General features: G+C 29.7%; 6 protein-coding genes across 16 annotated transcripts; 3 read left to right on the top strand and 3 right to left on the bottom strand.

The window, feature by feature from the left end:
- Positions 1–35: 35 nt before the first annotated feature.
- On the bottom strand, positions 36–4,469 carry LOC122572569 (integral membrane protein GPR155). Of its 5 annotated transcripts, none has more exons than XM_043737657.1 (12): positions 3,670–4,063; positions 3,309–3,479; positions 3,111–3,234; positions 2,737–3,026; positions 1,853–2,664; positions 1,711–1,778; positions 1,488–1,634; positions 1,253–1,359; positions 992–1,160; positions 762–927; positions 512–698; positions 36–422 (listed from the first exon to the last, which is right to left on the bottom strand). In XM_043737657.1, the coding sequence occupies exons 3-12, from the start codon at positions 3,209–3,211 to the stop codon at positions 109–111; spliced, it is 2,361 nt and encodes a 786-aa protein (XP_043593592.1). In that variant the 5' UTR covers positions 3,212–3,234; positions 3,309–3,479; positions 3,670–4,063; the 3' UTR covers positions 36–108. The 5 variants fall into 5 exon arrangements, with proteins under 5 accessions (XP_043593592.1, XP_043593589.1, XP_043593590.1 ...); XM_043737654.1 differs by having other exon boundaries at positions 1,253–1,392; positions 3,670–4,047; XM_043737655.1 differs by lacking the exons at positions 3,309–3,479; positions 3,670–4,063 and adding an exon at positions 4,318–4,469 and having other exon boundaries at positions 1,253–1,392.
- Positions 4,470–7,746: 3,277 nt separating this feature from the next.
- Positions 7,747–9,650, top strand: LOC122572579. The gene is made up of 4 exons (XM_043737689.1): positions 7,747–7,949; positions 8,029–8,218; positions 8,305–8,859; positions 8,932–9,650. Exons 3-4 carry the CDS (start codon positions 8,416–8,418, stop codon positions 9,109–9,111), a joined length of 624 nt encoding a protein of 207 aa, XP_043593624.1. The 5' UTR covers positions 7,747–7,949; positions 8,029–8,218; positions 8,305–8,415; the 3' UTR covers positions 9,112–9,650.
- On the bottom strand, positions 9,600–13,964 carry LOC122572576 (myeloid leukemia factor). Of its 5 annotated transcripts, none has more exons than XM_043737674.1 (7): positions 13,669–13,962; positions 13,021–13,225; positions 12,655–12,937; positions 12,442–12,577; positions 11,443–11,517; positions 10,723–10,782; positions 10,317–10,458 (listed from the first exon to the last, which is right to left on the bottom strand). In XM_043737674.1, the coding sequence occupies exons 1-6, from the start codon at positions 13,719–13,721 to the stop codon at positions 10,764–10,766; spliced, it is 771 nt and encodes a 256-aa protein (XP_043593609.1). In that variant the 5' UTR covers positions 13,722–13,962; the 3' UTR covers positions 10,317–10,458; positions 10,723–10,763. The 5 variants fall into 5 exon arrangements, with proteins under 5 accessions (XP_043593605.1, XP_043593604.1, XP_043593606.1 ...); XM_043737673.1 differs by having other exon boundaries at positions 11,443–11,538; positions 13,669–13,961; XM_043737670.1 differs by lacking the exon at positions 10,723–10,782 and having other exon boundaries at positions 9,600–10,458; positions 13,669–13,964.
- A 364-nt stretch (positions 13,965–14,328) lies between these two features.
- On the top strand, positions 14,329–16,392 carry LOC122572574 (ubiA prenyltransferase domain-containing protein 1 homolog). Its single transcript, XM_043737667.1, has 2 exons — positions 14,329–14,745; positions 15,003–16,392. The coding sequence occupies exon 2, from the start codon at positions 15,016–15,018 to the stop codon at positions 16,012–16,014; it is 999 nt and encodes a 332-aa protein (XP_043593602.1). The 5' UTR covers positions 14,329–14,745; positions 15,003–15,015; the 3' UTR covers positions 16,015–16,392.
- An 833-nt stretch (positions 16,393–17,225) lies between these two features.
- On the top strand, positions 17,226–19,321 carry LOC122572575. The gene is made up of 4 exons (XM_043737668.1): positions 17,226–17,543; positions 17,689–17,815; positions 17,900–18,047; positions 18,121–19,321. Exons 1-4 carry the CDS (start codon positions 17,436–17,438, stop codon positions 18,710–18,712), a joined length of 975 nt encoding a protein of 324 aa, XP_043593603.1. The 5' UTR covers positions 17,226–17,435; the 3' UTR covers positions 18,713–19,321.
- Positions 19,322–19,717: 396 nt separating this feature from the next.
- On the bottom strand, positions 19,718–25,624 carry LOC122572568 (ubiquitin conjugation factor E4 B). Of its 3 annotated transcripts, none has more exons than XM_043737651.1 (9): positions 24,824–25,624; positions 24,645–24,749; positions 23,846–24,139; positions 23,363–23,767; positions 21,922–23,288; positions 21,691–21,838; positions 20,939–21,625; positions 20,543–20,864; positions 19,718–20,468 (listed from the first exon to the last, which is right to left on the bottom strand). In XM_043737651.1, the coding sequence occupies exons 2-9, from the start codon at positions 24,645–24,647 to the stop codon at positions 20,404–20,406; spliced, it is 3,291 nt and encodes a 1,096-aa protein (XP_043593586.1). In that variant the 5' UTR covers positions 24,648–24,749; positions 24,824–25,624; the 3' UTR covers positions 19,718–20,403. The 3 variants fall into 3 exon arrangements, with proteins under 3 accessions (XP_043593586.1, XP_043593587.1, XP_043593585.1); XM_043737652.1 differs by having other exon boundaries at positions 24,868–25,624; XM_043737650.1 differs by lacking the exon at positions 24,645–24,749 and having other exon boundaries at positions 24,868–25,624.
- Positions 25,625–25,904: the final 280 nt, after the last annotated feature.

The raw sequence follows: 25,904 nt of genomic DNA, 5'->3' as shown, positions 1-25,904 counted from the left end.
ATACAATTTACAAAGATACTCCAATTAAAAAAAAATTAATATTCAATAATATATTTAATCAGAACTGCAAAAATAGTCTTTTTATGAGACTTGATCCAGATATTACAATTAACCATTAAAAGTATAAAGTAAGTTTTGATCACAAAAATGATAAGTGCCGTCGATATGCTGTAAAACCCTACTTTCTAATAAGCTACGACCGTATTGAACAGCTTCTTCTCTAGTTTGTGCAACATTTGCTTCAAGCAACCAATTAACTAAATCAGTTCCAGTAAAGACACCTTTATACATCTTTAATAAGCGTCTACGACATATAGCTATACGAGCACGACATTCAGCCAAATGGCAACGATTAAACTGATCCCTAATAGCTCTCACTTCGGGGCTTAATGTATCTTCAGGGGGAAGCTGCAGTTCTTTCTCTATAAATGCAAAATATAGTGTGCATTTGAATTATGAAATTTTTTAAATACAAAAATATAATAAAATGAATATAAGAATATAGCAATACCAGTGCGCCATTTACGACACATTTTCTGCAGCCAACATCCTAATTTACCAAGACCAGTATCTAATCCAAAAATAGCAAATACGATTAATGACTGGCCAAAATTTAAGGCAACATCTAAAAATGCTAATTCTGCATAAATTCCAGACAACTGTTCCATTAATAATGTTCCGATTGATATGGATAGGCCCTAAAATAATTATAGTAAATTATAATCTTGTAATAATTTTAAAGTATTCTGTCATATACTTACAATGAACATGGAACATAGAAGTAAAATAACAAATACAAGATGTCGTAAAAACTGAGGATCGTTTCTTTCATTCTCAATGTCTATATATAATTCGCAATCATCAATTTCGTTATTATTGCTGCTACATGTACCATTTGGACAACCATGTGTATATTCACAGCCGATGCTAATATCAAAATATTAATTAAAACAAAATTTTACTAGCTTTATCTTTTATACAATTTACTTACATTGGAGGATGAGAATTTGAAGAAATTAGATCTTCAACATCTACTACGCGTCTTTCGTCATTATTAGTGTCATTATTGGAATTTTCGGTATTATTCGTTAAATTAGAATAAGATGCTGAAATGTTACGACGCTGGTAGCTCTGCTGTAAGACTAAACAGCCCATTGTTACTGTAAAGAAAATGCGATAATAAAGAATATTATTGTTTTAAATAATATAGAATATTATGTTTTATTTCGTGCATCGTATATTACATACCTACCAATAAAACAGAATGTTAATATAGAAGTAGAAATTGCAGCTTGAACTGTACCAAGTTGAAAATTTGGATTTCTGAACTCAAGTTCAGACTCCCTTGGAGACATAGTGCTACACATTATAATTGCTATTAAAAGTGGAATTCTGAAATATATTATTGATATGATATATGAGTATATTATTAGTCATTTTCTTTCTTTTCGATATTATATATAAAAAAAGAGAGGTATTCATCATACCCCCATCCAATAGGGTAAAACCATCTTTGAATATTGCAAACAAAATCCAGAGAACGGGAACTTAAGTATAATAAAGTTGCAGCTATTGCTACAGTCCACATACGACTTGCATATACTCCCACAGTAATTAAAATAAACTGGATATACCTATAATAAATCATGGTCAAAATAACACAAGAATTAAATTAAAAAATCAATGTAAAATCAAAGTGGAATAAATTACCATAAAATTGAACCAGTATTATCAGGTTCGAGTTTGGTCCATATTATAACACCTATAGCTGTAACTAGCTAAAATCATAATTTCTGTATAAATTTCAACTATAACTGGCATAAATTCTAAGTTAATACAATTTAATACAAACCTGTGCAATTACTATACAAAGTGTACATTTATGAGTGACGCATTTATATTTTTTTCTTCTTAATCCAATTAGACAAATAATTAACCATGTGCAAACTGTTATTGAAGCAATGCTTACATCAAAAGAAAATATATTCAGTTGGTATGCATAATTTTTCGGACTAACTCCAGTAGAAACAGCATCGATTAATTTTGCTGATACAAACATTAGTGGAGCAGATAAGAAAGTACAAGCAACCATTGCTGATGCAATTAAATCAATTTCAATATTATATCGAAGAGTGAAAATAAATAAGGCTGGTGCAGTAGGAATAGTTCCATACAGAAATCCATAAGTACTTAGATCTTGAGTATCTGTAGCATTCTCGCCAGCATTTAAGAAAATAATAGATTCTCTTATGACCAAAGGAAGTACCAGCAATTTTATTGATATCAATATACCTGGTATTACAAGAGCTGTGCCCTTCAATTTGTGTACTTTTCCAACCATCATTAATCCCAACAACAAAAGAGCACTTGCAGAAAAAGCATTACCAAATACATCAAGCACAGTTGCTAATATAGCCGGTACTAAATGACCGAAGACAAGATTACCAAGAATACCAAGAACGGTCATAACAAGTACTGGATTTAGTGCAATTCCTTTTACAATAGAACAAACCATGTCTCTATAACTTTTATGATTTTCACCAGAACGTTTACCAATTTCTAATAATACAAAACCAATTGGATTTAAAATAGCCAATGATATAGGTGCCATTAAGTATAAATAAGCAGCATATTCAGGATGTGTTTGTTCATATAGTGCTTGAACTATAAAAATATGTTATTTTTAGTATATGGATTACTTTAAACTATATTAAGAATGATTTTTAATTTACTTACTCATAGGATATCCAATAGCAAAATCATTACTCTGCGTGGTAAATATTGCAAAAAGTGCAGCACAACCTGGATTTGATGGTCTTTTAATAACAAGAGATATACCAAGAACAACAAGAAACACACAACTTTTAGCTATCAATACAGCAAGAAGGAATTTCCAGTTTACTAGACTAAAATCAAGCTTTGCCAGTGACATGAAAATTAAAGAAGGTAGAGCAAACGTTCCTACAAAAGTATTCAGCCCATTTCCTTCTATTTTAGTGATAATGTCAAATCTTCCTGCAATATATCTAAAAAAACAAGCAATTTATTTATATACATCTTAAAAATCATATGATAAAGATTTAAAGATTAAATAGTTACAAAAAATTCACCCGCATAATATAATAGCAAAACACTGTATCAGAGCAAGATATAAATTATCTATTGGTTCAACTCTCATTGTTGAAATCTGAGTCTCTTCCAGTAGAGACATGACTAATGCTGCTTTTTAAATTCCTGGAAATATAGAATAATTTAATTTAGATGTACACGTGAAAAATGTCAAAAAGAAATGAAAAAAGATAAATTACTTTTTAGCACATATATATTTATATTATAATTGTTTTTAATACAGATATTGTCATCTTTCTAATATAACATTGTTATTGTCACAAGAAGGGCATGTACACAAAAAAATATTATGTAGCATTAACCCCATATCAACTTCATCTCTATTCACATTATATTATTTCTTTCACTGACTGAAATAAAAGGATTTTAAATGTACTTCTAGAATAATGATACCCATATGTTCATAAATATCAAGTTACTAAACATTACAAAGAAATAAAAAAACTAAAAGATTTATTGTTTTAGAGTACTAAAAACGACAATACATCGTAGTCTACAATATAACAATACAATCTGAAAAATATATAAATTTTCGCTCACGCAAAAATATTAACATCCAATCACGTTCAATATTTATGATATCCTTCGTTTATAATATATAATAAAAGTCAAAAGTATGTATGGAAAACAAGTAGAAAACTCTTCAGAGATATAATGAAAGATCAGCGTTGTTTAATACAATAAAAATATATTATGCAAGTTCATATCGACAAAACATTTATAATACTCTATATGCATTACGTGTATAGGCAATTTTTAATCTCATGAACCCGAATACAGCATCGATATCTCTCGCTAAATCATGTGATTGGTTCACCTATATCACGTGCTTCGAACAAAACATCGGACTCGTTGCACGAAAATGTTTGATTTCAAATTTCAAATTATAGTTCTAAAATACGGGAATTTTATTTGTATCTATAACGTTATGCTGTTAAGTAAAATCGCTTTGAAATGTATTCAAAATTAACATAGATATTATAAAATTGTACAATCATAAATATAATCGTTATATAAATCGTAATCGTCATTTAGTTTTATTATTTATCACTGTATACGCATTAATGAATTTAAGTTTGATAAATTTTGATAAAACAAAAGTCCTGATATCTTTTATCAATATTCAAGAACGAAAATTCATTAATTGATAGCAAAATCATGATATAAATTTAGAAAACAGATACATACCATGTTACGTGTAATCAGTAGAAAATGTAATCCTCATATTTCATATAATACTCGTAATTATATATTACGTATCTAGAAAATTCTAAGCGTCTAGAAAATATACATAATTTGCGCAAATTCCCCAATAATGAGACGCAAAATAAATGTGATAAGAAAATAGCCTCGTGTCAGTTCTATGTCGAAATATTTCTAGTTGGTTGCATCAATTAAATGGTGCAGTACTGTCTGTACAGAATTACAACTAGTAGGTTATCATTAAATTATCGAAAAAAAATATATACATATCTATTTTTATATACACATATACATATATATACTATACAATTGTAATAGATTTCGAACTTAAATAATACATAATAGACATTATCTTAAAAAATGCAACAAATAATTGCAATTTTACAAATCTCAATTAAATAACAAATAAATAAAACAAGCAAAAACATTTATTTTAATTGATTTTAATCCTAGAAGATTAGTTTATTTCTTTTTTTATTGATATTTATGTTAGTATGTTGAACTTGCTTTTATACAGCAATGCAGTGTTTAAATTGCCAGTGAAATATGTATATCTTTACGTCACTGACCTCCATGAATCATACATTCTTATAATATTGCGCAATAAAGCTGTTCTACCATAAACAGAAACAGAAATGTTTGATAAATATTTCTCAAATCGATGTATTTATTCATTGTCTACCGATTAAAAGATTAACAGAAATCTGATATTTTTTCTTATATATATATATATATAAAGATTTACGCAAGTATGTATATGTATAGCATCTTTGCTTAGTCATGGAAATTCATGGAAGTACTTGACTCATTGATAACAGGGAACTATTCAAACATGAACATTTTCCAAATCATGATTGAGAAGACAATAACATTCAATATAAAAATATTGTAATATTTATAATATATTATGTTAATAAAAATGTGATATAGTTGTATAACTTTTGCGTACGATGTACGCAACAGCTTTCTATAAGCTTGGAATTGGAAATGAAAAAACGAATTCGCTGTCGAACAGATTGTGCCAATAAAGCAGTTGGTTTATTTCCAATTTTCTCGAATAAATAATATAACTGCGTAGTAATTTCGCTTCATCGAAACAGACATCGGATCACATTATAATCACGTGGTCGATAGATAGCGTATCTAATGTGACTATGTATTAATTTGTCTACGTGTATGTGTACAGATTTCGTGTATTCACGTATATGTGATCAAATACAGATCTATATACGTGTGTATTCGCGTGTATGTGATCAAATACAGATCTATATACATGTGTATTCGCATACTGCCTTCATGTGACGTCAGCTGATTCACCGAAACAGCGTTTGCCTTTTCTACATTATATCAGTTCCATCACGATAAGAATTCCACACAAAAAGAAAGCTCAATACTTGGAAATACCGGTTCAAGGTCATTTGAAAAAAAAAAAATATGTTATATATATGTACACAGACGCACGCGCGCGCGCGCGCGCACGCACACACACACACACACACACACACACACACACAAGCAAACAAAAGGTGAGACCAATCCTTGACTTTGTGTCCATTTGGTCCTTTTCTTTCTTGGAAATCCTACTAATTATGTTATGTTATGTAGCGTTCCGTAAAATATAATAGTTTTTTATCATAATGTTCAAGTCAAGCGGAGCTGGCGTAAGGCTTCGATAGCTGAATAACTGGAAAAGGGTATAATTTTCAGAAGCATAATATTGTCTGACCAATCATATCAGAGATGAATTTCCCTGTGACTAATCCCATCCTCTTTTGTTTTATGCGTTAATATTCACCATTTTGAAAATTTGTTAAATTCATGGAATGTATAATTTGAGGATCTGCGCAAACTTTGAATAATTACAATAACAATATGGAAACACGTTTATCGGATGTATGAAATGCAATCGGATGTAACACGAGAATCGGAAGTAACGTAAGATGGTATCGTTTAATTGCTAGACAAGAAAAATCAGTTTTCTGATTTGTTTATAATAAGAAAGAAAACACGCAACTACGTCTTCTAAACTTTACACGGATAGCGATCACGTGGTGAATTATCAAAGACTTGTAAGAGAGGGAAGGGGGAGAGGAGAGACCTGAACGTATATAATCTTCAGCACACATTCCACCACCCAGTTCTGCTTCGACTTCGGACGTGTGAATTGTGTCAAGCTTCCGAGGAGGGAAAGTTTTTGTTTGTTTGGTGCGCTCATTGTATGGGTAAGTTTTGTGGTTTATTTTGGCCTCCCTTTCTTTTCTTTTTGCTTATTGAGGGTTCTAAATTGAAAGATGTAATTACTGCTTATTTTATAAAATAAAACGATTAACTGGTAGAAAATAATTCATGTATGCATACTTGAAACATCTTGTGTGCCCTAGTTCAGGAGGGAAATGCCTTTCACCTACCAACATTACATGTTTGTAACCTAAGTCAGTGTATTTAATGACGTAATAAATTACAAACAAGGTATTATTTTAGTATAAATAATATATCACGTAAGCCACAAATTACAGGATGCGAAAAAATGTAAACATCAATGTTTTGGCATCAATGAAATTTCTGCCTGCCACATTGTTATTTTTAGAGTATACCTGAAATTTTTCTTTTTGAAATTACAAGAAAAAAGTATCGAATAAATGTATATTTTTTCGCTCTTACGTAATTATTTTGATTGTACTGATTAATCTGTTTTGAATCAACTTAAAGCATATTATATACTAAAAGTTGAATATATTCACATATTTTCTTTAATAAATGTTCAGTGCTTTGTCACCATTGATAATATCTTTTTTCGAAGTTAGTAAGTGAAAATTAGTGTACTAGCGCGAACGGTAACACTGTGACGAAAGTCGTAGTAGACACGTGGCATGCTACATATCTATTTGGTCGTGTATTGATTCACCATGCGTATATACTGTCGCCATGTTGGATACTAAGCCAACGACAACTCCGATCCGCTTCTCTGCATTTATTTCGCAAATTTTGTCATACGGCATTGTACTAATTCGTGTGCTTAAATAGCAATGGACATATGGTAAATATATTTATCAATAGGAATAGTAATTACATCAAGTAAATCACAATTTGTATTGATTGAAAAAGGTAGTTTTACACTTATGGACGTGCAACGCAAATACCATACCTTTTATACATTTTAATTTTTAATTATCTTTCGTTCGAAATGACAAATTACTTGTATGAAGTTTTGAATAACATGGCTATTGAAAAAACAAATGCTTACTGTTACTATATGAATAATTTTAAGAAGCTATATTTACAGAGCGAGAGAAGAGTATAAAACACGGAGAGAGCCCTGTAGAGCCAATAAGCAGCTGCAGGGATGAGCATGGCTTTGTGCCAACAGTGGGCCGTTGGGGAAGTGAATGGCCGAGTTGACTCGAGACGGCAGAGATATGGTGCCAGCCACAGGGGCAGGCACGCGGGCCCTGGATCAGAGGTGTGCCGCTACCCCTGCCGGTATGGGCCCATTACGAGGCACCAGCCTTGACCGTACTAACGGTCGAACAATATGAGGAACTAGCAGGCAGCGTTGAATTAGAAACGCAACACTTATTGCGTGAGCATCGCTATGACACCATTGGCAATTTCCTTAAGTAATTGTCATAACATACCTTTTTTCATAAGTTCTTGCTTATAGACTATTATTGAAAAACTTCATTTTACAATTAACAGATTTTATAAGGACTATATTGCAAGTGGTGAAACCGTACTGGAGAGATTTTATCACAAATATCAACCACTTATAACACGTGAACATCATACCTGTGTGGGTTTGGGATTTGAATTGCTATACCGTTTAAGATGTTTGAATAAACGATTTCCTGGTATAGCAGGTGGCCTCTACTTAGTATCCTGTGAAGAGGTATTATTTGTGATTCATAAACAGTTGAATTATTTTATTTTTATTTAATATATAATTCGAGATTCTATGAGTTTCTTTTTTTACAGACGATCGATAATATTGCTAATTATGTTGGTGGACCACCCGCTGCAGATAGCGGAGAAAAGGAACATGTATTAGTATGTCTGAAAATCGAAATTGGTGGACGAAAAGGAGTTATGCTCCTCGATCCTGGATATCATGTAGCTCGAGTAATTACTGTGATGGAGGATAAGTTATACCCACATACGGGCTGGTTTATTCAATCTGATGAGCCAGATTGTAAAAAAGAGTACAATTACTTTCTATGCACTAACGATCCTGATTACATTGAGTGGCATGAGAGAAAAACTCGATCTGGTACCCTAGAGAGAACACAAGTTGCTCTTATATACGTGGCAAGGCCTTATTTAACTGCCATCGATGTTACTGAACGCAGAAATTTAGTTTATAACTTCAGGAGCCTTCTTGCAAGAGATACTAAAGGTCATGTTACAGCTGGTATATATTTTCCTGTTGTGCTCGATATAAACAATGCACAAACCTTTTCAATTTTTTATCAAACTAACAATGGCAAAAAACGAATTAAAATGGCATTTAACAAATTCTGCAGTTCACCGAAGGTACGTTTTACATTCATATACAGATTAATGTTAAACAATTGTAAATAATTAATTTTAAATTACCTTATTCAGATAAATCCTGGTGCCGAAGAAAAAGAAGTCATTGCTGAATGTGCTCGGCAATTAGGTCTCTCGCAAGTTACCCTAGAGGATCTATTATGTACTCTTGCTACAGTTATGAGTGACTCAGCCTTCGTGGCTCAACTCCTGGCTATTAATTCAAGAATCAACACTTTAGCAGAGGACAATTAACAGAAGTCAATCTGCCCTGTGTGGTGCAGACAATATATAATGTATCATTTTTTTTGCCGGCTTTCCTCTTACGTTCTTTTTATTCTGTTGATGGTTATCTTAATAGCTTTACTATGTACTACAGATATTAATTTTATTCTGATTATAAAATAGGGTATAATATTTTTTAATGAACTTTAATAAAACTTATGTATTTAACGCATTGTTGTTAACAGTTTGATGAAAATATTAATGTATGTATTAATAATTTTTGAAGATTGTTTTCAAAATTTAATAATAGCATATATTTACACCATTCTTTATTATTGCTTATATAAATATTTAATCGTAGGTCTTTTTGAAGTTTTAGGAACTTGAATGCTTTCATTGAAACAATACTGAGTAATATTAGTTTCCTGTTTATGTTTTAAAGAACAAAAATCATAAAAAATGGTGGTATTAGGGATGACTTATATTCAATCTCTTTGTTAGTATAAAGGTGGATTAAGTTATACTAAATCTATAATTTTTATTTGAATAAACAGAGACCAGAATCATTACATTCAATTGTACATTTATTGATAAGTATACTACCCCAAAATATGTTCATTTTTACTTGAAATTGAGAATGTGCTAACATATTCTTAAATTCGAATATTCTTAATATCAAAAATATAACTAAAACTTAAATGTTATTTTAACATAGTTTTTTTCTTTAGACAAAAAATCTCACAAAGATCAAATATATTAAAACCTAAAAAATAACATCTTAGTAACATTCCAACTACAAACAAAATATATTTCTGTTCATAAACCAAATTTTATGAGAAATGATTAATACTTTTTTTATATTATTCGAAATAAACCTACATATTTTCTAACATTCTTACTCTCATACTTTTCATACATTGAAATATATTATTTCATAGAATTTCTACACATATGTTAGTCATTCATAAAGATTCTAAGAATCAGTAAGTCTATATGTAAAATGGAAAATAACTGCAGCATAACTTCGGTAAATTACTTATTATATAACCTAAAAAATAGCTTTTTTATTTTTATTTGCGGAAAAATCTTTAAGAAATTACGATTCACTTAAATCTATAAGAACATGATATAAGAAATTATTTGTAAAACACTTTTAGACCTAATATAATATTATTAAATGATACGAATTTTACCGAAGTTCTGCAGTACCATCGGTAATAGTTTGAATGATTGATCTACATATTACTATCTGATACAACATGACACTTTTTCCAAACTTCATCATCCGGTATATGTTTGCGTTTTCGGTTTCCTACTACATTCGTAGTTGTTGCTGACGTAAAACTAGTATCTTGAATATTTGTGGAAGAACTCGAACTGTAAAGATGAGAATGTTAAACCATAGTATGTCTTTAGGTATGATTAAAATTAAACATAAGAATGTGAGAATATATCCATGTAATTAGTCCATGTGTAAATATCCTTTTTAAGTATTTTTGTAAAAAAGGGAATGATTGATAAACTTTTACTTCCCCAAGAATTAAGTAACATGGCATTGGAAAAACATATCCAAACAATTACAATAAAATTTTTAATTGGAGTATCAGAACATAAATGTTAAGTGAAACGCAACGTACTTACGTTGCATAAGTGTCACCACTGTGTACTATGCTTTTACTTTATTAATATTTGCGGCTGTACCTGCAATACACAATATATGGTATATTTTATACCAATGTTGTTTGTTGTATTACAGATAACAAAATAATTAATGGACTATAAACAAATGTAATAATGGATAATTTATAATATTTCATAACCTGATATAGAAATAAAAGATACTTTTAAAGTGACGGTTTATACCTCTGCCTTGAAATACAATTAAAGTTGAAAAGATACATATTATTTATACAGTAATCATGCAATATATATGACAAATTAGAAACATATATGATATATAGTACATCTTTGCTATTGCTTGTAACTACCACATGCTATAAACTACACAATAATTATTTTATAGATAAAAAATTTCATTTTTTTCGATATATTTTATTATTGACTTTATTATACAAATACATGGACATTTATTCTAAAGAAATGGAAACTAGCTTTAAGGCATGAGCATAAAACCAATTGTTTATGTACCATAATAATATTAATACATACATTACTTCAATACTTGTGTATTTGAATATATATGGAATTATAGACCTTTGATATACCTGTACACAGATACTATATACATAATACTATATCCACATGTTGAAAACATACATTTTTCAAATGAAGAATAAGATGTTTCTCTTTAATATACATATGTATAATAAACATAAACTCTAAAAAATAAACTGAACTTACCTTAATTTGGAAATGGGGTTGTATGTTCTAAATGAAGGTGGCGGTCTTAGACTACATCTAGGAGAAGGTGCCCATCTTGAAGAATTAGAATATTGACTATGAAAGCATATAATAAGCAAATCAATAATGCACAAACAAAGATGAAATAACAAAATAAGAAAATGTTTAAAACTTAATAACATTTTAGTTTTCATTTGGCAAAAAAAATCAAGTGCAACATTTTATATATTTTATTGATACATTATCTTTTATTAAACTCAATGATTTTACATTACTATAAAATACTTTTAATGAGAATCAAAATTATAAAATATATTGCAGCTAATTTATCACTATAACGGTATCTATAAATCAATAAATAGTGTTATCCATTGTATATCCACGTAACAGTAGTATAATAGTATAAAAACAAATAATATAAAGAACTAAAAATTAATTTAATTATAAATATCACAAAAAGTCTACAATGTAATATACTACACATATCTTCTTGCTCATGCTAAATTGAAACTAGATAGAAGAGATAAAAATTAAAGCTTAAATGTTTTTATTTGTATGTTCAATACAGAATTTTGACAGGGAATGCACAAAGTGAGACAGAAGTGACATAGTATGATGTAATCCTGTTTCTCCCTTCACTTCTTTTTGCTGGTTCGTCTTTTGGATTTCTTATGCACACTACATAAATTTGAGTTTGTCAATAACAATATTATACATGTAATATTGCTATGCATGCATACATATGCACATTTCTATACTCATATTGAACATGCATACAATTTATTTTTACATCTTGATACTACATCATTTTATAAAAATACTAATATTTTATAAAAAAAAGGTGTATCAAAAATTAATTGTAAAAAGATGTTAAAAAGAATTCAAGTAGATATTTGTGCTTTTTTCTTTTTCATTTCTTTGTGCAAGTCATTGCATATAAAGGAAATATTGTTTACAATATATGTCACGTACATGCTAAAATAAATTTAATTAACTAACCTTCCTGATGCATCAGGTAAAGCCAACTGCCTATGATCAGATCGATTTTGATGACCATGGCTACTATAATGAGAATTGCCACCATGGTAACGACGGACACGTGACTCCCATTCATTATTAAAACTTTCTGCTTCTTCTGTAAAACAAAATTTATATATTTTTACTTTATGCATGAAAAAAATAAAAACATAAGTACAAAATTTGTGTAAAAACCTTCATCAAGATTAATAAATTCTTGACGTTCTTCCTGTTCACCACTGTGTAGATTATGTTCTCTCTCTAAGATATGTGCTCTATCTCCAATATGATGTTCAATAGCCATCTTTTTTGTTCCAGTACGAGAATCACAGACTGTTGTTTTTGTTTCTTTCACACCACCAGGAGCAGTTCTTGTGGACATAGTTGCTTGATATACCTGCGGTTGACCATTACCAGCAAATGTCATTACAGATTTCGAAGTGAATGAATGACAATTTCCACTCTGTGCCATATTATCCTAAAACATATTTTTTATATTACTATCTCTTGCAAATACTTTTTAGTTTATAAATGAGAAAAGAGTAAAAGAAATTAACATACAAAGTCTGAAAACACATTGCCTATATTAAATGATGGCATTGGTGGAAATCCAAATGGTAATATCTGAAGATCATTCTGATGACCCGCGCTCCTATGGGTGCCATTTGCAATAGCATTGTGGCTAGGATTACTCAGCATACCGAATGGATCATGAAGCAAAGAAGCCATCACGTCATTCATGTTTCTCATAGATTGCATATGAGATCTATAGAAAACATACAGCAACAAAAACTGTATAATGTACTTTATCTGTTTATAACTATCTCCAAGCATATTAAAATTAATTAATATAAACCATGCTGCTAATTACATAAAAAACAATAATTATGTAATATATTAAATAACAGAAAAAATGAAAACTCCATCTGAAGATTAAAATAAATGCTTCTGCCTAGTTATATCTTAACTAGATTAAGAAAAGTGAATTTTGTTGCTAACATGCATAGTTAGCAACAATTTTTTTCTAGAAATACATAGAATTTTATTGTTGGATTCGATCCAACAATACTTTTCCGCAAATTTGTACAACGAAATTAATAAACTATTCTTTTAATAATAATTATAATAAAATAGATAGAAAAAAATATTCAATGCGAATATTTTTTATTTTTATACAAAACTAGACTATTAAAAGTTATTCCAACTCACCCAAAAACAGGATCATCGTTGAGATCACCCATCAATGATCCGAAAAAGGCCATTTTGAAAAACAGTTAAATGGATACTATTTGTGAAAAAAATTACGATCAATAATTGAAAATAGAATAACACGAACACTTGAAATGGATGAAATGAAGAAAATTTTCGTGAGAAATTTTGCCAAAAAGATTTTGTAGAAACTTCTGGAAATAGAAATGTGAAGTGAAATGTCTAATACTATCAGACACCACTGCACGGCCGAAAATTAACCGTACAACGAACAGTATACAGTATAATATACAGCAAATGGATCTAACTGTACATTTATACACCCATACTTACATAGTTCGGTGTTATGACTCGTTTGCATGAACCGTATTGTTTAGCTAATTTTAGCCAATACACTGTACTATAGTGCTATTGGATATCTCATTTCTAAAATTTCGAAGTCAATTTAATTTCGAACTTCTAAATTATTTTTTTAAATTGATTATAAATTTACTGCCTCAAATGTTTTCTTGTATAATGATAAAAAACTGAAAGATTATTCTTTAATTAAAATGTATTAAAGAAAATTGATTGTTCTTATTCTATGAGTTTATATAATATGTAACTATATTTTTCACTATACATATATAATATTTAATATATAACAGAAGTAGGGAACTGTTTGCTTATAAAAGTTAACAAGTCTAGAAGAAAGTAATTAGACGCGTATAATTTGTAAATTCCTTAGTTGTTATAATATTTAAAGAATAAAGTATGAGCTGAATGTATTCAAATGTATTTTGTTAAAAAGAAATTCTTCAACTATGTTGTTGACTTTAAGGTGAAAGGAATATTTCAGAGAGCGCCACATGTAAATTAATGAAAACACGTCATCGTTACATTTAACAGTACACAAGTAGAGGAATGAAATTTTTCCTCAAACGCGAATTTTAAATGTCAACATCTGTGTGAAAATCATTCCTTTCGCGTAATTAAGTATTTTTCATAACAAAAAAAATGTATTTAAGAAACGTAACAATTGTTAAAGCATTATGGAGATCGTTCTAACCTAATTTACCTTCCTTGAATGAATAATATGTAAGTAAATTATATATATATTTTATAAATCTTTTATTATAGAAATTGATAAAAAATTTTTCTCAATTAAAGAATCTATTTTTATATATATATATTTTTATATACATATACATAAATATATATTATATATAAAATATATATAAAAGTTCGTTTTTGTATTACATAAGACTGTTTTATTATTAAGGAAAAAATATAAATATTATATTATATTTTTTACTATTATAAATAGCATTTTCATTTGCATATTTTATTTGTAGCGTAATATAAAGTATGATGTCCAATGGAATTTGGATCTCTACTGAAGAAGTTGGAGGAAAATCAATGTCAAAGAATGCAAATTGTTCACCCATAACATCTTCAACATTGAATTCTCCACTTATGAAGTTGTCTTCATATTTCTTAGCTGTTCGACCATGGTCATTAAGTGCTTCATTAATGCCAACACTTCTTGGATCTGCATTAGCATATCGATTAACAAGTACAGCAAGTTTTAGCTGGATATCTTTGATTCTAACAGTATATACAGTTTTTTGTGTACATGGGGCTGGTAATGTAGTAAATACTTATTTTGATTACATAAAAGGAGTTGATAGCCGGAAAAGTGATGACAGGATATTGGTAGATCAACTTTTATCAAAGGATGAACTAGTTTCACTAGGTGCAATATTATATACAGCAGGGTGTTTGGGTTTTGTTCTATTAACAACTATATCTCCTGCAAGAATGGAACATCTTGCACTTGTGTATTTTGGAGGTTTATCCTCTTCATTTCTTTATACAGGAGGAATAGGATTTAAATACATTGCATTAGGTGATGTTCTTATCTTAGTTATATTTGGTCCGATTTCAGTTTTGTTTGCATTCATGGCTCAAACTGGTTATATCGAACTAGGTACAATATACTATGCTATACCTCTTGCATTAAATACAGAGGCTATTCTACATAGTAACAATACCCGAGACTTAGAAAGTGATAAAAAGGCAGGCATAGTGACATTAGCTATTTTAATAGGTCATACCGTATCTCATGTTTTGTACGCTTTTTTATTATTCACACCATATGTAACTCTGGTAGTGCTTGCATTAAGGTATTCTATATGGTTTTTATTACCAGTAACTACTTTACCAACTGCCTTCAAGATAGAAAAACAATTCAGAAGCCCTCATATGATTCAGAGTGTACCCAAGCAAACAGCTAAATTAAATATGTTTCTGGGCATTTTATATGTCATTGCTTGCTTACTTGTGAATCCCCTTCCCTATCTGTAACATACACATGATTTGGTATCATTATCCAGAAAAGAACATAAATGTGCAAATAATTGTATGAGCAGCTGTTAGTGTAATCTTATATAAGTTACAAATGTTGCTTTCACCACTTTACATTGTTATTAATTCTTAATTACATGGTCAAATGATGCATTATGAAATGCATTTTTTTAGTATATTAATAATATTTGTAATACAATAAAGATTTGGAGGTAATTTTCTAACAACACAAAGGTCTTGAATATGTACAAAGAAATTATACGGCTAAAAATTTGAATTTCTATTTGTAATTTTTCCATTGTGTGTAATTAACATATTTTCGCACTTAAAATAAGTGTAAAAGATGAATTTATGAATATATATAATTATTTAAATATGTTTATAATAATTTATTTTAAATAATTTATCTTCTTTATTTAGAAACTAAGTAATATTATTTATAAAAAACCGATATGCATATCTTTTGTAATCTCAAGGATATAAGAATCTCGAGAATAGAAATCTACACGTACATTGAAGTTTTTACATTTTATAAATTGATAAATTTACGAGATAAGACAATAAATTCTTACGATATTTTGATAACGTACTAATAGAATATTATTTCGTCGTTTCGTATTAATATATAGATTTGTAATACAACAATTATAGTAAATTATCGACGTGACAGTGTTTATAATTACTTTATTGTTCTCTTCCTATTTTAAAGTGCAGGATGCAAATAGGTCGAAATGTCTACGTACTACGAAAAACCAAAGTAATAAAATTAAAATTAATTTCACTCGTTCGTCAAAAATAAAACAATATATTGTACTTCTAAATGTAAAATATAAGATACAACTTATAAACGGTTAAACCACTATAATACATTAAAATTAATTTTATCATATGTATAAATTAATCATAACTATTTATGAAAGTAGATCCATGGTAATATCTCTTGTTTCTATCATATATTTATGTAAACAACGCAATTTCAACGAGAACAAGATATATAAAATACGAGTATTAAAGAAAAAAGCTAAGTTTTTATGGCAATAATTTAATAAATCATTGTGTATCAATTATTTTTCCTTTGTTTCCTGTTTAAAAAAAATCATTTCCCGTACGTTTTAATAAGTTCGATATATGCATAAATACAACAAAACATTATGGAATTTTTATTATTAAAACATAAGTAATTTATAACTTTAAATATGTTGCGTGTTTTTCATGTTTTCTTCTCTTCAAAATATAAGTTGATATAAACATGATTATCGATCTTAATCGATATATTGAAAAGTATAATTTCGATTATCGATAGAACAAACATAGAGAGAGATCGTTAAAACATTATAACATTAGAACATACAAAAATTTATTTCAACATTTAGTATAAAATTGTACACTTAATAAGCTACTTTTTATAAAAAAAAGTCAAAATGCACAAATATCAAACGCTTCTTGATCCGATTGTGGTATGTCCATATGACAAAAGTCACTCTGTCGCAAAATCTCGTCTTCCAAAGCACATTATCAAATGCGAAAAAGTAAGTGTGTATTACAAACACATTGATCTTTTAATAATTCCAAACAATAAACAGTCTTCGTGAAATATTCTTAAAATATAGTTATGTAAATATATGAAAAATTCTTATAATATAATTATGTAAATACATTAAATCTTTAAAATAGCAATATCCTGAACATTATAAACTCATGTGTCCATATAATGCATCCCACCGATTGTCTAAAAAAGAATTCGAGGAACATATCACTACCTGTCCCACACGTAATATATTGGAATCGGAAATATATTCAGGTCTTTTTTTTCTTACTTTTATATTTTATTTCCAACATTTTTTATACTTTTTAAAATAAAATATCAAAATATATTGTTTCATAGAAATAAGGAAACATGGTGCAACAAATTTTGTACCTCCAGATCTTTCAAGTACAATAGATTGTAAAGAAAATTGGGATATAGATATTAATAACAATTCCATTACCATAAATGAAGAAGAATATTCTGTGGGCAGTAACATTGATTCAAAGTAATAATGATGTTTTTGTTTTTATTCAATATTGATTTATTACTTATTTATTACCTTTTTATATGTTTATAAGGGCTCATTGTGACTCTCCTCAATATAAATTGAAAAAAAGAAGTGCAGATGATATATTCATAAGAGCACCACGTGGTTTCTCTGAAGCTATGTTAAAAGAAGGGAGTGAAAACTATTGTATTGAGGACCTAGAATCAGTAGTTAGTTCAATGGGAATTGGCAGAGGAAAGATTACATTGAACACTGATCAGTTGAAAAAAATTGGACTAGGAAGGGGAGCAAATGAAGACTCTTGTATAGAGGACTCAGAATCAATAGTTAGTTCAATGGGAATTGGCAGAGGAAAGATTACATTGAACACTGATCAGTTGAAAAAAATTGGACTAGGAAGAGGAGCAAATGAAGACTCTTGTATAGAGGACTTAGAATCAGTAGTTAGTTCAATGGGAATTGGCAGAGGAAAAATTACATTGAACATTGATAAGTTGAAAAAAATTGGACTAGGAAGGGGAGCAAATGAAGACTCTTGTATAGAGGACTTAGAATCAGTAGTTAGTTCAATGGGAATTGGCAGAGGAAAAATTACATTGAACACTGATAAGTTGAAAAAAATTGGACTAGGCAGGGGAAGACCAATGAACAATGTTTCATAAGTGTAATTCCACTTTATAAATAATAGTCAACAAAGATATATATATATATATATTCATATTTTTTTTAATTTAAATAAAATAATCCAGTATTATCTAAATATTATATTTTTATATATAATTTACAATATGTAATTTGTCACTTACATATCTTATACTTTAATATTTGTTTAATTTCATTTCTCGTTTATTTTAAAAATTTACATTATTTAAGATATTTACAAATATAGTGTAAATGATTTCTTAATTATCAAGTATAATTAATTCTCCTATAAAAAAGAATATTTTAAAAGTATAAAAGAAGAAAGTAAAATATTTAAATTACTTGCAAAATAACATTACAATTGCAGTGGCAGTTGATTCATGTTCATTATTTAAGTTTCTCATCCTTTCCATATTGTAAAATTTATGAATTTTAAATGTAATTAGAATGTAGTTAAACGTTAATCATAATACATAAAATGGGGATATAACGAATAATATATTTTCTAATTATCAGTGGCAATTAATTTAGTATAGATTATACTTTTATGTTATTTAACACTGTCTTTAACAATACAAGATACTTTTTGTTTTGTATTTACAATTAATAAAATTTGTTTTTAAATTGTCTCCAACATTATTTAATGATAAATTTATGTAATATCAGCAATTGATAATGAAGTATGAAAATATAATTATATAAATGCGATTTGTAAAAAGAAGTTTTAATTGATGTGGAAATAGTGCACTATAAACATATTTTTTGAAAATCAACATTGCTTTTCTTAAGTTTTCAAAATGTTACAGATCTTTAGCTATTTTCAGTAAATGCAATTCATTTCCAGAATTGTAAAGCAAGAATACATATTTTGTCTTGAAATAACGAGATATTCAGATTTTTAATGAAGAAAGCATAATTACAAATAAAAATTTTTTAAAAATCTTTTTGAATACTTTACATTGTAGAAACAAAAAATATTTTATTGGATGGAATTGTTTCGAATAACGTATTACTATATACACAGATACAGATCTTTACTCATGAAATTTATTGAAGGAATACGCATGATACATTTACCATGTACATCTTTAAAAAGAACCATAATCGCTGCAAATTATCTTTCTCCATCATGCAATACGTGTTAACGTTTAAAAAGTGGCTTTTATAACAATTTTTTAAATATTTTGTATAAATCATTTACATAAATTTTGCATCAAATAATGTTTTTTTTTTATATCCGTTCATAAATTACCAAATTTCAAATGAAAGAGTTTATATAATTAACCTTTCCTGTTTCTACTCTGCTTAACTTACTATTCTTATAATCGATCATATGTTGTAATTTTTCATTCGCAGTCTCGTATATTTAAAACGTACAAAGGAACAAGTGCTAAGTTTGTAAATAAGATTTTAATTTCTCTGGATACTGATGTTATCAGCCAGCAATTATTTACAAGTTTTTTAAAAGTATCTGTTCTTTCTTTAAGAGTAATGTGCAGGCGGTTACCTAGCTGCAGTCTGTTTAACGTTTTAATGTATTAAAACTGTAAATTTATTGAGTGCAATATTTGCACATTAGCGAGATCATTGCACTGTATTCATTTACCACAGAGTGATACATCTATGGGCTGGTACAATATATCATGTAGTAATATTAACTACACAATATCGTGATGCTTCCATAAAATGATTATTGTATTAGGATCACAATTTATATTTTTGTCGATTTTTTCTTTTGTTGTTTCCACATTGATATTCTTTTCTCCAAATCGGGCACTAGGAATACGGAATAATTAATCACCAAATATTCTTTTTCTATTAGAAAAAAGAAAGTGATTTCATTTACTCACTTGGTGTAAGCATATCTTCGCTGAGAGGTTGTCGACTGAAAGGATCTGTAGCACTATTGAGAAGATGTCTAATGATAACTGCTTTATCCATAACTATACCAGACGGAAGTTTAACAGGTTCTTCCATGAGTGTGTCCATAAGTGGGTCTCGAAATTCTTCCGGTGCGTCACCATAATCTGCATCGCGCGCACGATTATCCCTTGCTATATCTGCAGCACGTTCCGCAAGCGCTACAAATCTTTCTATCTCTATGATAGATTTGATTACTGATCTTTCTAACTTGTTTGCGGCATCAATAAATAGCTCCATGCAGAATGAACGCTGCAATAATAGCATTCATTAGAACAACATTTTTCCATTATTCACTTCATGTATTAATACCATCATAAACTTACTTCATCGGCAGCCAAAGCAGCGGCAAAAATTTCGCAATCAAGATGTAGATATATATCGACCAATTGACTTAGTAAAGCTCTTGGTTCCCATCCATACTTTTGTGGTATCCTTACTTTTAAGTTTTTACATTTAGGGCCACATAATTGTTGTAGATTAAAATTTAACATGGCACATAATCTTCCAACTAACTCTGGCCGCAAAAATGGTTCTGTAATATCATCTGTTAAATATTGAAACATAGCAACAGTTTCCTTAGCCAAAGTGAGATAAGATCTGGCTTGTCTCTCATCTGCAGCCAATTGTTTCATCCGCGAATGTTGTTGTTCACGGGATAACGCTGACCATGCTTTAAGATCTGACATTAGTTCTTGAATTTCATGAATACGCTTTAACGATTCTAAACTTTCATCAAGTAAAAATGTGGTGTCGTTCATTAACATGTTAATAAATTTCACAAATTGATTCCCATTATTGCTTTCATCAATGATCGACTTGCGATGGACTGGACTATCCCACATAGATTTCAGTATTAAACTAATGTGATAACGAATCGAAAATTTATCATAAAATTCTGAACTAGAGCCGGTCGTTTCGACATCGGTGTAAAATTTCATCAAATATGATGCTAATAACGTTTTTGATATAGGATGTGCCATTACTTGATCGTGGAGCGATTCAGTCCGTCCCTAAAATGAAAATTTATTAGATATTGTTCAAAAAAATATATAATTACAATCTTTTTTTTATTTACCTGAACGTTGGGATTTATTACAAATATTACTTCAATAATTTTCGCTATTAAATACGGATTTCGTATACAATGTGGAGTACATACTACTACAAGTAACCATGTAATGAGTGAATTATCCATGTTGTTTATTATCACACCAGGGCAAAATCTATGAAAGATAGAAGATAATAATAATATAGTATACAAATTATTGTGACATCTTGATATTAGACAATACAAAACAGTACTTACTGAAGAGTAAATAGTATAAATTCTGCGATATCTTCGACATACCATTCTGGTAATGCTGTAAACTTTTGTGGAACCTCTTGAGGCAAAGGCAGTTCGGGAATAGGATTTCCTGGTGAAGTTTGTGTCAATAAACTTAGCAGAATCTCTGCTACAGAAATGTAAAAGTGCAAGCACCTTCTCAATAAAACAGGATCAATTAATCCAGCATCTGTGTATACTTTAGATTTGCCAAGATGTTTCAATTGTTCCTTACAACGTTCTATCAATTCTTTATTACGGCTAGCGAAAGGGCTGTCTTTCCATTGCGGTTCGGTAGCCTGTAGATCATCGAGCATTTTTTGCACATCACGTAAAGTCCTCAGCTTTCTCTGGTATTTCTGTAAAGCCGGTAACAACGCTATGTGGTGACAATGTAGAGTAAGGAACCAACATTGTGTTGGAAACTTTGGCTCGACCCACTTGTGTGTCCTTTCTAAATGTTTTAACCAATCGGCAACTTCTTGGCACGTAAGTTTCAGCCTTGTATCGTTCTTTATTTCAATAAAACTTGCTGGATGAAACGGATACAATGGATCTACCGTGTCCAGTTTAATTTTTACAGAAAGCTTTTGTAACACCGACAAGAGATTCAGCATAAATCCGTCTCCGGCAAGAGAGAATTCTTCCGTTTGTATTTGAGCACGTTTTTCATTGTAACGTAATAATGTTGCTAAGTATGTTAACATAGCTTCACGGCAGTTACTACTCGCGAGTATCGCATGAAATATCTTATGGAGTGATGTTCTGATACTTTCTAATTCTTGTTGTAACGTTAAAGTTATCGATTTATTGACGAACAGATTACCACTGAGGAATGTTTCAGCCATATCCAATTGATCCTCTGCGAACACAGAAACCGACAAGAACGGTCCGAGGAGAGACGTTGTTGTAATTTCTTTACCAGCAGCCGACGTCATAATGTCAGGCAAAAATTGAATTTGATGAACGATTAAACGACAGATTGGTCGTACATTACTACTCGGTCCACAACAAATTTCTATTAACTCTTCTAATGCTTCAATCGGTCTTCGATGCGTATTCCTAATTAAACTGGCTTGCTGCATCGAAAGATACAAGCCTTGTAAGAGTGGTGTAAAAATTTTATTACATACTGCTGCATTTGTGTGCGTTCTCGCAACAAGCTCGTGTAAATAACCACGAGGTAAACTTTGCGAAAGTACTGGGTACAGAAGAGGTGTCATGGATAATGGGTATGTGGTTGAAGACTGAGAAATACCAACTAGGCCTTGTAGTACAAGACTGGAATATTGAACACACTGTGCCCTTAGAACAGCTAGTACATCAGACAGTGGTGGTGTACTCGATTTCTGTTCATAGAAAATTTAGTATTACATCATTTGGCAAGGCATGTATTATGGTTGAAAATTAATGTCAACTATACCTTTGGATGGTTTCGTTCTTCAATCGCAACTCTTGAATAGCAGTCTAGTAAATAAATGAGACTTTTAGGTTGCGACGACTTACAGCAAATATCACAACGGCAAAATGTTGTGACGGGACTTTGTAATGGACTTGTTTGACTATTTGGACTATCTTCCCTATCCGAGGAGGTGTCTATATTAATTTCTTTTAAAGGATCCTCATCCCTCATAAACATGCATAAAACCTCCATTAATGCTTGATTTATAATCTCTGTGGCATCAACAAGTTTTGTTGATAATGCATATGCTGCTGTTTGTGGTAAAAATATACAACCCTCTGCTGGTTCTTTCCACGATATGCGTAGTACACGTGATATAACTGCATGTATTTGTTCTGTAGTTACCTCTGTACTGGAACTTGTAGTCTAAAAAGTAAATGAATATAATAACAGTAATATTTTGTATACATTAACCAAAAAAGATATACATATATATGTGCTTACACGTGATCTTGGTTTTAATTCTTTTCTATCAGGCTCTTCAACTTCCATATTTTCGATCCCTGAATCTATATCAACACCAGAACTGCTACATTGCTTGTTATTACTTTCTTCTATCTCCATTGGTACTCCAGGATTTTGAAATTGTTGTTGTTTTAGTGGTGATATTATTTGTTCCGTAAATGTTTTAGATGGACCTGGTGTATTTGGAGAAACTGGATCATTATTGTGATTTGAATTGACTGTTGAACTGAAGCTGTCTAAGCCAGCCAAACGAGCCATACGTCTTCTTCTTACCTACAATTTAAATATATGTTTAATTATGTTTAATTTAGTATCTAATATTATTTTCATTTTTCTACAAGATAACTTCTTAACAATCCATAGATGACATAATTCCAATAAAAATTTTGTTTTATAATAACTTTCCACATTGAAAATACTATTTAATAGGACAAAAAAAGAGATGACATAATAATCAGAACTACATAAGATCTGGACAAAGACTTGCTATATTTATATCAAGAACAAAGACCATAAACAATAACAATAAAAAATAAAAAGAATACTCTTATAAATGTATAAAATATATATTTCATTTTTAAATAAATTTGTTTATATTAAAAATATTATCTCATACATATCTTAAAACGATGAAATACACGATTTTTGTTTACATTGCTAAAGAAAGTAAATAAACGTTGTAGTTGATGACAAAGAGAATCACTCTAAAAAATTGTATCATTACAATGGAAAAATCAGTTTTTATTTATTATGTTATATAATTATCTTAACACAATACCATAAGTAGAATAACGACTATTTTGCAATTATTGTCTCGTCGATGAGACTATTCTTTATCCTGTTATTCTTTCCTATTCCCTGGTAAACGGTCCTGTCATATTCCCTTTCATGTAACGAAAATAGTGAGAAAAGGGCAAGTATAAAGCGAAAGGAATGGTAACAACAAAACGGACTTACGGACGCTATTGAATAACGATTGGAAACGGTGCAATGGTACTCACTTCCTCTTGGCTTAACTCGCTCATGGCGATTTCTTTATTTTTTCTTTTGATCTCTTTAACCTCTGACACGATCAACTGTGATCCCCACGGTCGCTGGTGTTATAAAAATTCTATAGAAAAATTGTATTCGCTTGTTCAGAGAATCGTGAACGAGATACGTCAAAAATTTGGACAGCCACTCCACATCTGTTTGCGTTTGGACGTGAAAACAGCAATTCTACACTGCGTTACGGATAATCACTGTTAAGCTGCGTCGATTCTTCAAAACAGCTGAGCAACTAATATACGATAGAACGCTCTCTCGCATTGATAATGGTAACTACAGTTTCGTCAACGCAGTTTTGCCGGTTGCGCAGTAGACCATTACCGAGAATCGAGAGAAATTCATCGTTGTAGTAGTAAAATGATCGGCAACTACACTACAGACTGACTAAACAACTTGTGATGTTATAACACAAACCAGATATGTATACAGAACAGACTTAACACTTTATGGAACTTTGTGTCACATGTTCTAGAATATCGATCGTGGAAAAAAATCACAGGTTTTGTTATGCCCTCTACGATTTACAACGATAAGTGTAGGAACCATATTCAGTTCAACCACCGAACTTGGTAACCTACTTCCCTGTTGGCAAAGTCAACAGGAATAAAAAGATTTTATTTGTTATATTTTCATATAAATATTCACATATATAGTATGAGACAATAATCTTTATCATCTTCGATATCTTTCTTATTTTTAAAGATACGGAAAAGCACAAATGATAATATGACGATAATAATCTTTTTGAAGATGAATTTTTTTTAATGACTAATATAATTTTATATTCTAATACAATAGACTACAATAAAGTTATTATATAAAGTTATTATATTCTTTTAAAAATTGAATTCTCAATTTAGCATTTAATTTAAGCTTAGGCTAAAAGTGTACGTAAGAAATTGAATTATAAATGTTATAGTATACTTTAGACAATTTTATCAAAACATATGTACATTAATAAATGATTGCTATAGTTAATGATTATATGAAA

Source organism: Bombus pyrosoma, linkage group LG11 (genome assembly GCF_014825855.1).
Source record: "Bombus pyrosoma isolate SC7728 linkage group LG11, ASM1482585v1, whole genome shotgun sequence".
Classification (NCBI taxonomy): Eukaryota; Metazoa; Arthropoda; class Insecta; order Hymenoptera; family Apidae; genus Bombus; species Bombus pyrosoma.
The sequence above is the reverse complement of the archived record's forward strand: the minus strand, read 5'-3'. Positions and strand labels throughout refer to the sequence as shown.

What these genes read in the sequence shown, in the direction of transcription:
- LOC122572569 (XM_043737655.1), bottom strand. Translation starts at nt 3,211, where the DNA reads ATGTCTCTACTGGAAGAGACTCAGATTTCAACAATGAGAGTTGAACCA. An exon ending in ATTAACATTCTGTTTTATTG is followed by an intron (nt 1,161 to 1,252) that starts GTAGGTATGTAA and finishes TTTTCTTTACAG; the next exon opens with TAACAATGGGCTGTTTAGTC. An exon ending in TTCTATGTTCCATGTTCATT is followed by an intron (nt 699 to 761) that starts GTAAGTATATGA and finishes TAATTATTTTAG; the next exon opens with GGCCTATCCATATCAATCGG.
- LOC122572579 (XM_043737689.1), top strand. Translation starts at nt 8,416, where the DNA reads ATGCTCCTCGATCCTGGATATCATGTAGCTCGAGTAATTACTGTGATG. An exon ending in AATTCTGCAGTTCACCGAAG is followed by an intron (nt 8,860 to 8,931) that starts GTACGTTTTACA and finishes TACCTTATTCAG; the next exon opens with ATAAATCCTGGTGCCGAAGA.
- LOC122572576 (XM_043737669.1), bottom strand. Translation starts at nt 13,721, where the DNA reads ATGGCCTTTTTCGGATCATTGATGGGTGATCTCAACGATGATCCTGTT. An exon ending in TTACCTGATGCATCAGGAAG is followed by an intron (nt 11,539 to 12,441) that starts GTTAGTTAATTA and finishes ATGCTTTCATAG; the next exon opens with TCAATATTCTAATTCTTCAA. An exon ending in AACCCCATTTCCAAATTAAG is followed by an intron (nt 10,459 to 11,442) that starts GTAAGTTCAGTT and finishes TCATCTTTACAG; the next exon opens with TTCGAGTTCTTCCACAAATA.
- LOC122572574 (XM_043737667.1), top strand. Translation starts at nt 15,016, where the DNA reads ATGATGTCCAATGGAATTTGGATCTCTACTGAAGAAGTTGGAGGAAAA.
- LOC122572575 (XM_043737668.1), top strand. Translation starts at nt 17,436, where the DNA reads ATGCACAAATATCAAACGCTTCTTGATCCGATTGTGGTATGTCCATAT. An exon ending in GGAATCGGAAATATATTCAG is followed by an intron (nt 17,816 to 17,899) that starts GTCTTTTTTTTC and finishes ATTGTTTCATAG; the next exon opens with AAATAAGGAAACATGGTGCA. An exon ending in GGCAGTAACATTGATTCAAA is followed by an intron (nt 18,048 to 18,120) that starts GTAATAATGATG and finishes TATGTTTATAAG; the next exon opens with GGCTCATTGTGACTCTCCTC.
- LOC122572568 (XM_043737650.1), bottom strand. Translation starts at nt 24,891, where the DNA reads ATGAGCGAGTTAAGCCAAGAGGAA. An exon ending in TAATAAATCCCAACGTTCAG is followed by an intron (nt 21,626 to 21,690) that starts GTAAATAAAAAA and finishes TTTTCATTTTAG; the next exon opens with GGACGGACTGAATCGCTCCA. An exon ending in CGAAGATATGCTTACACCAA is followed by an intron (nt 20,469 to 20,542) that starts GTGAGTAAATGA and finishes CCGTATTCCTAG; the next exon opens with TGCCCGATTTGGAGAAAAGA.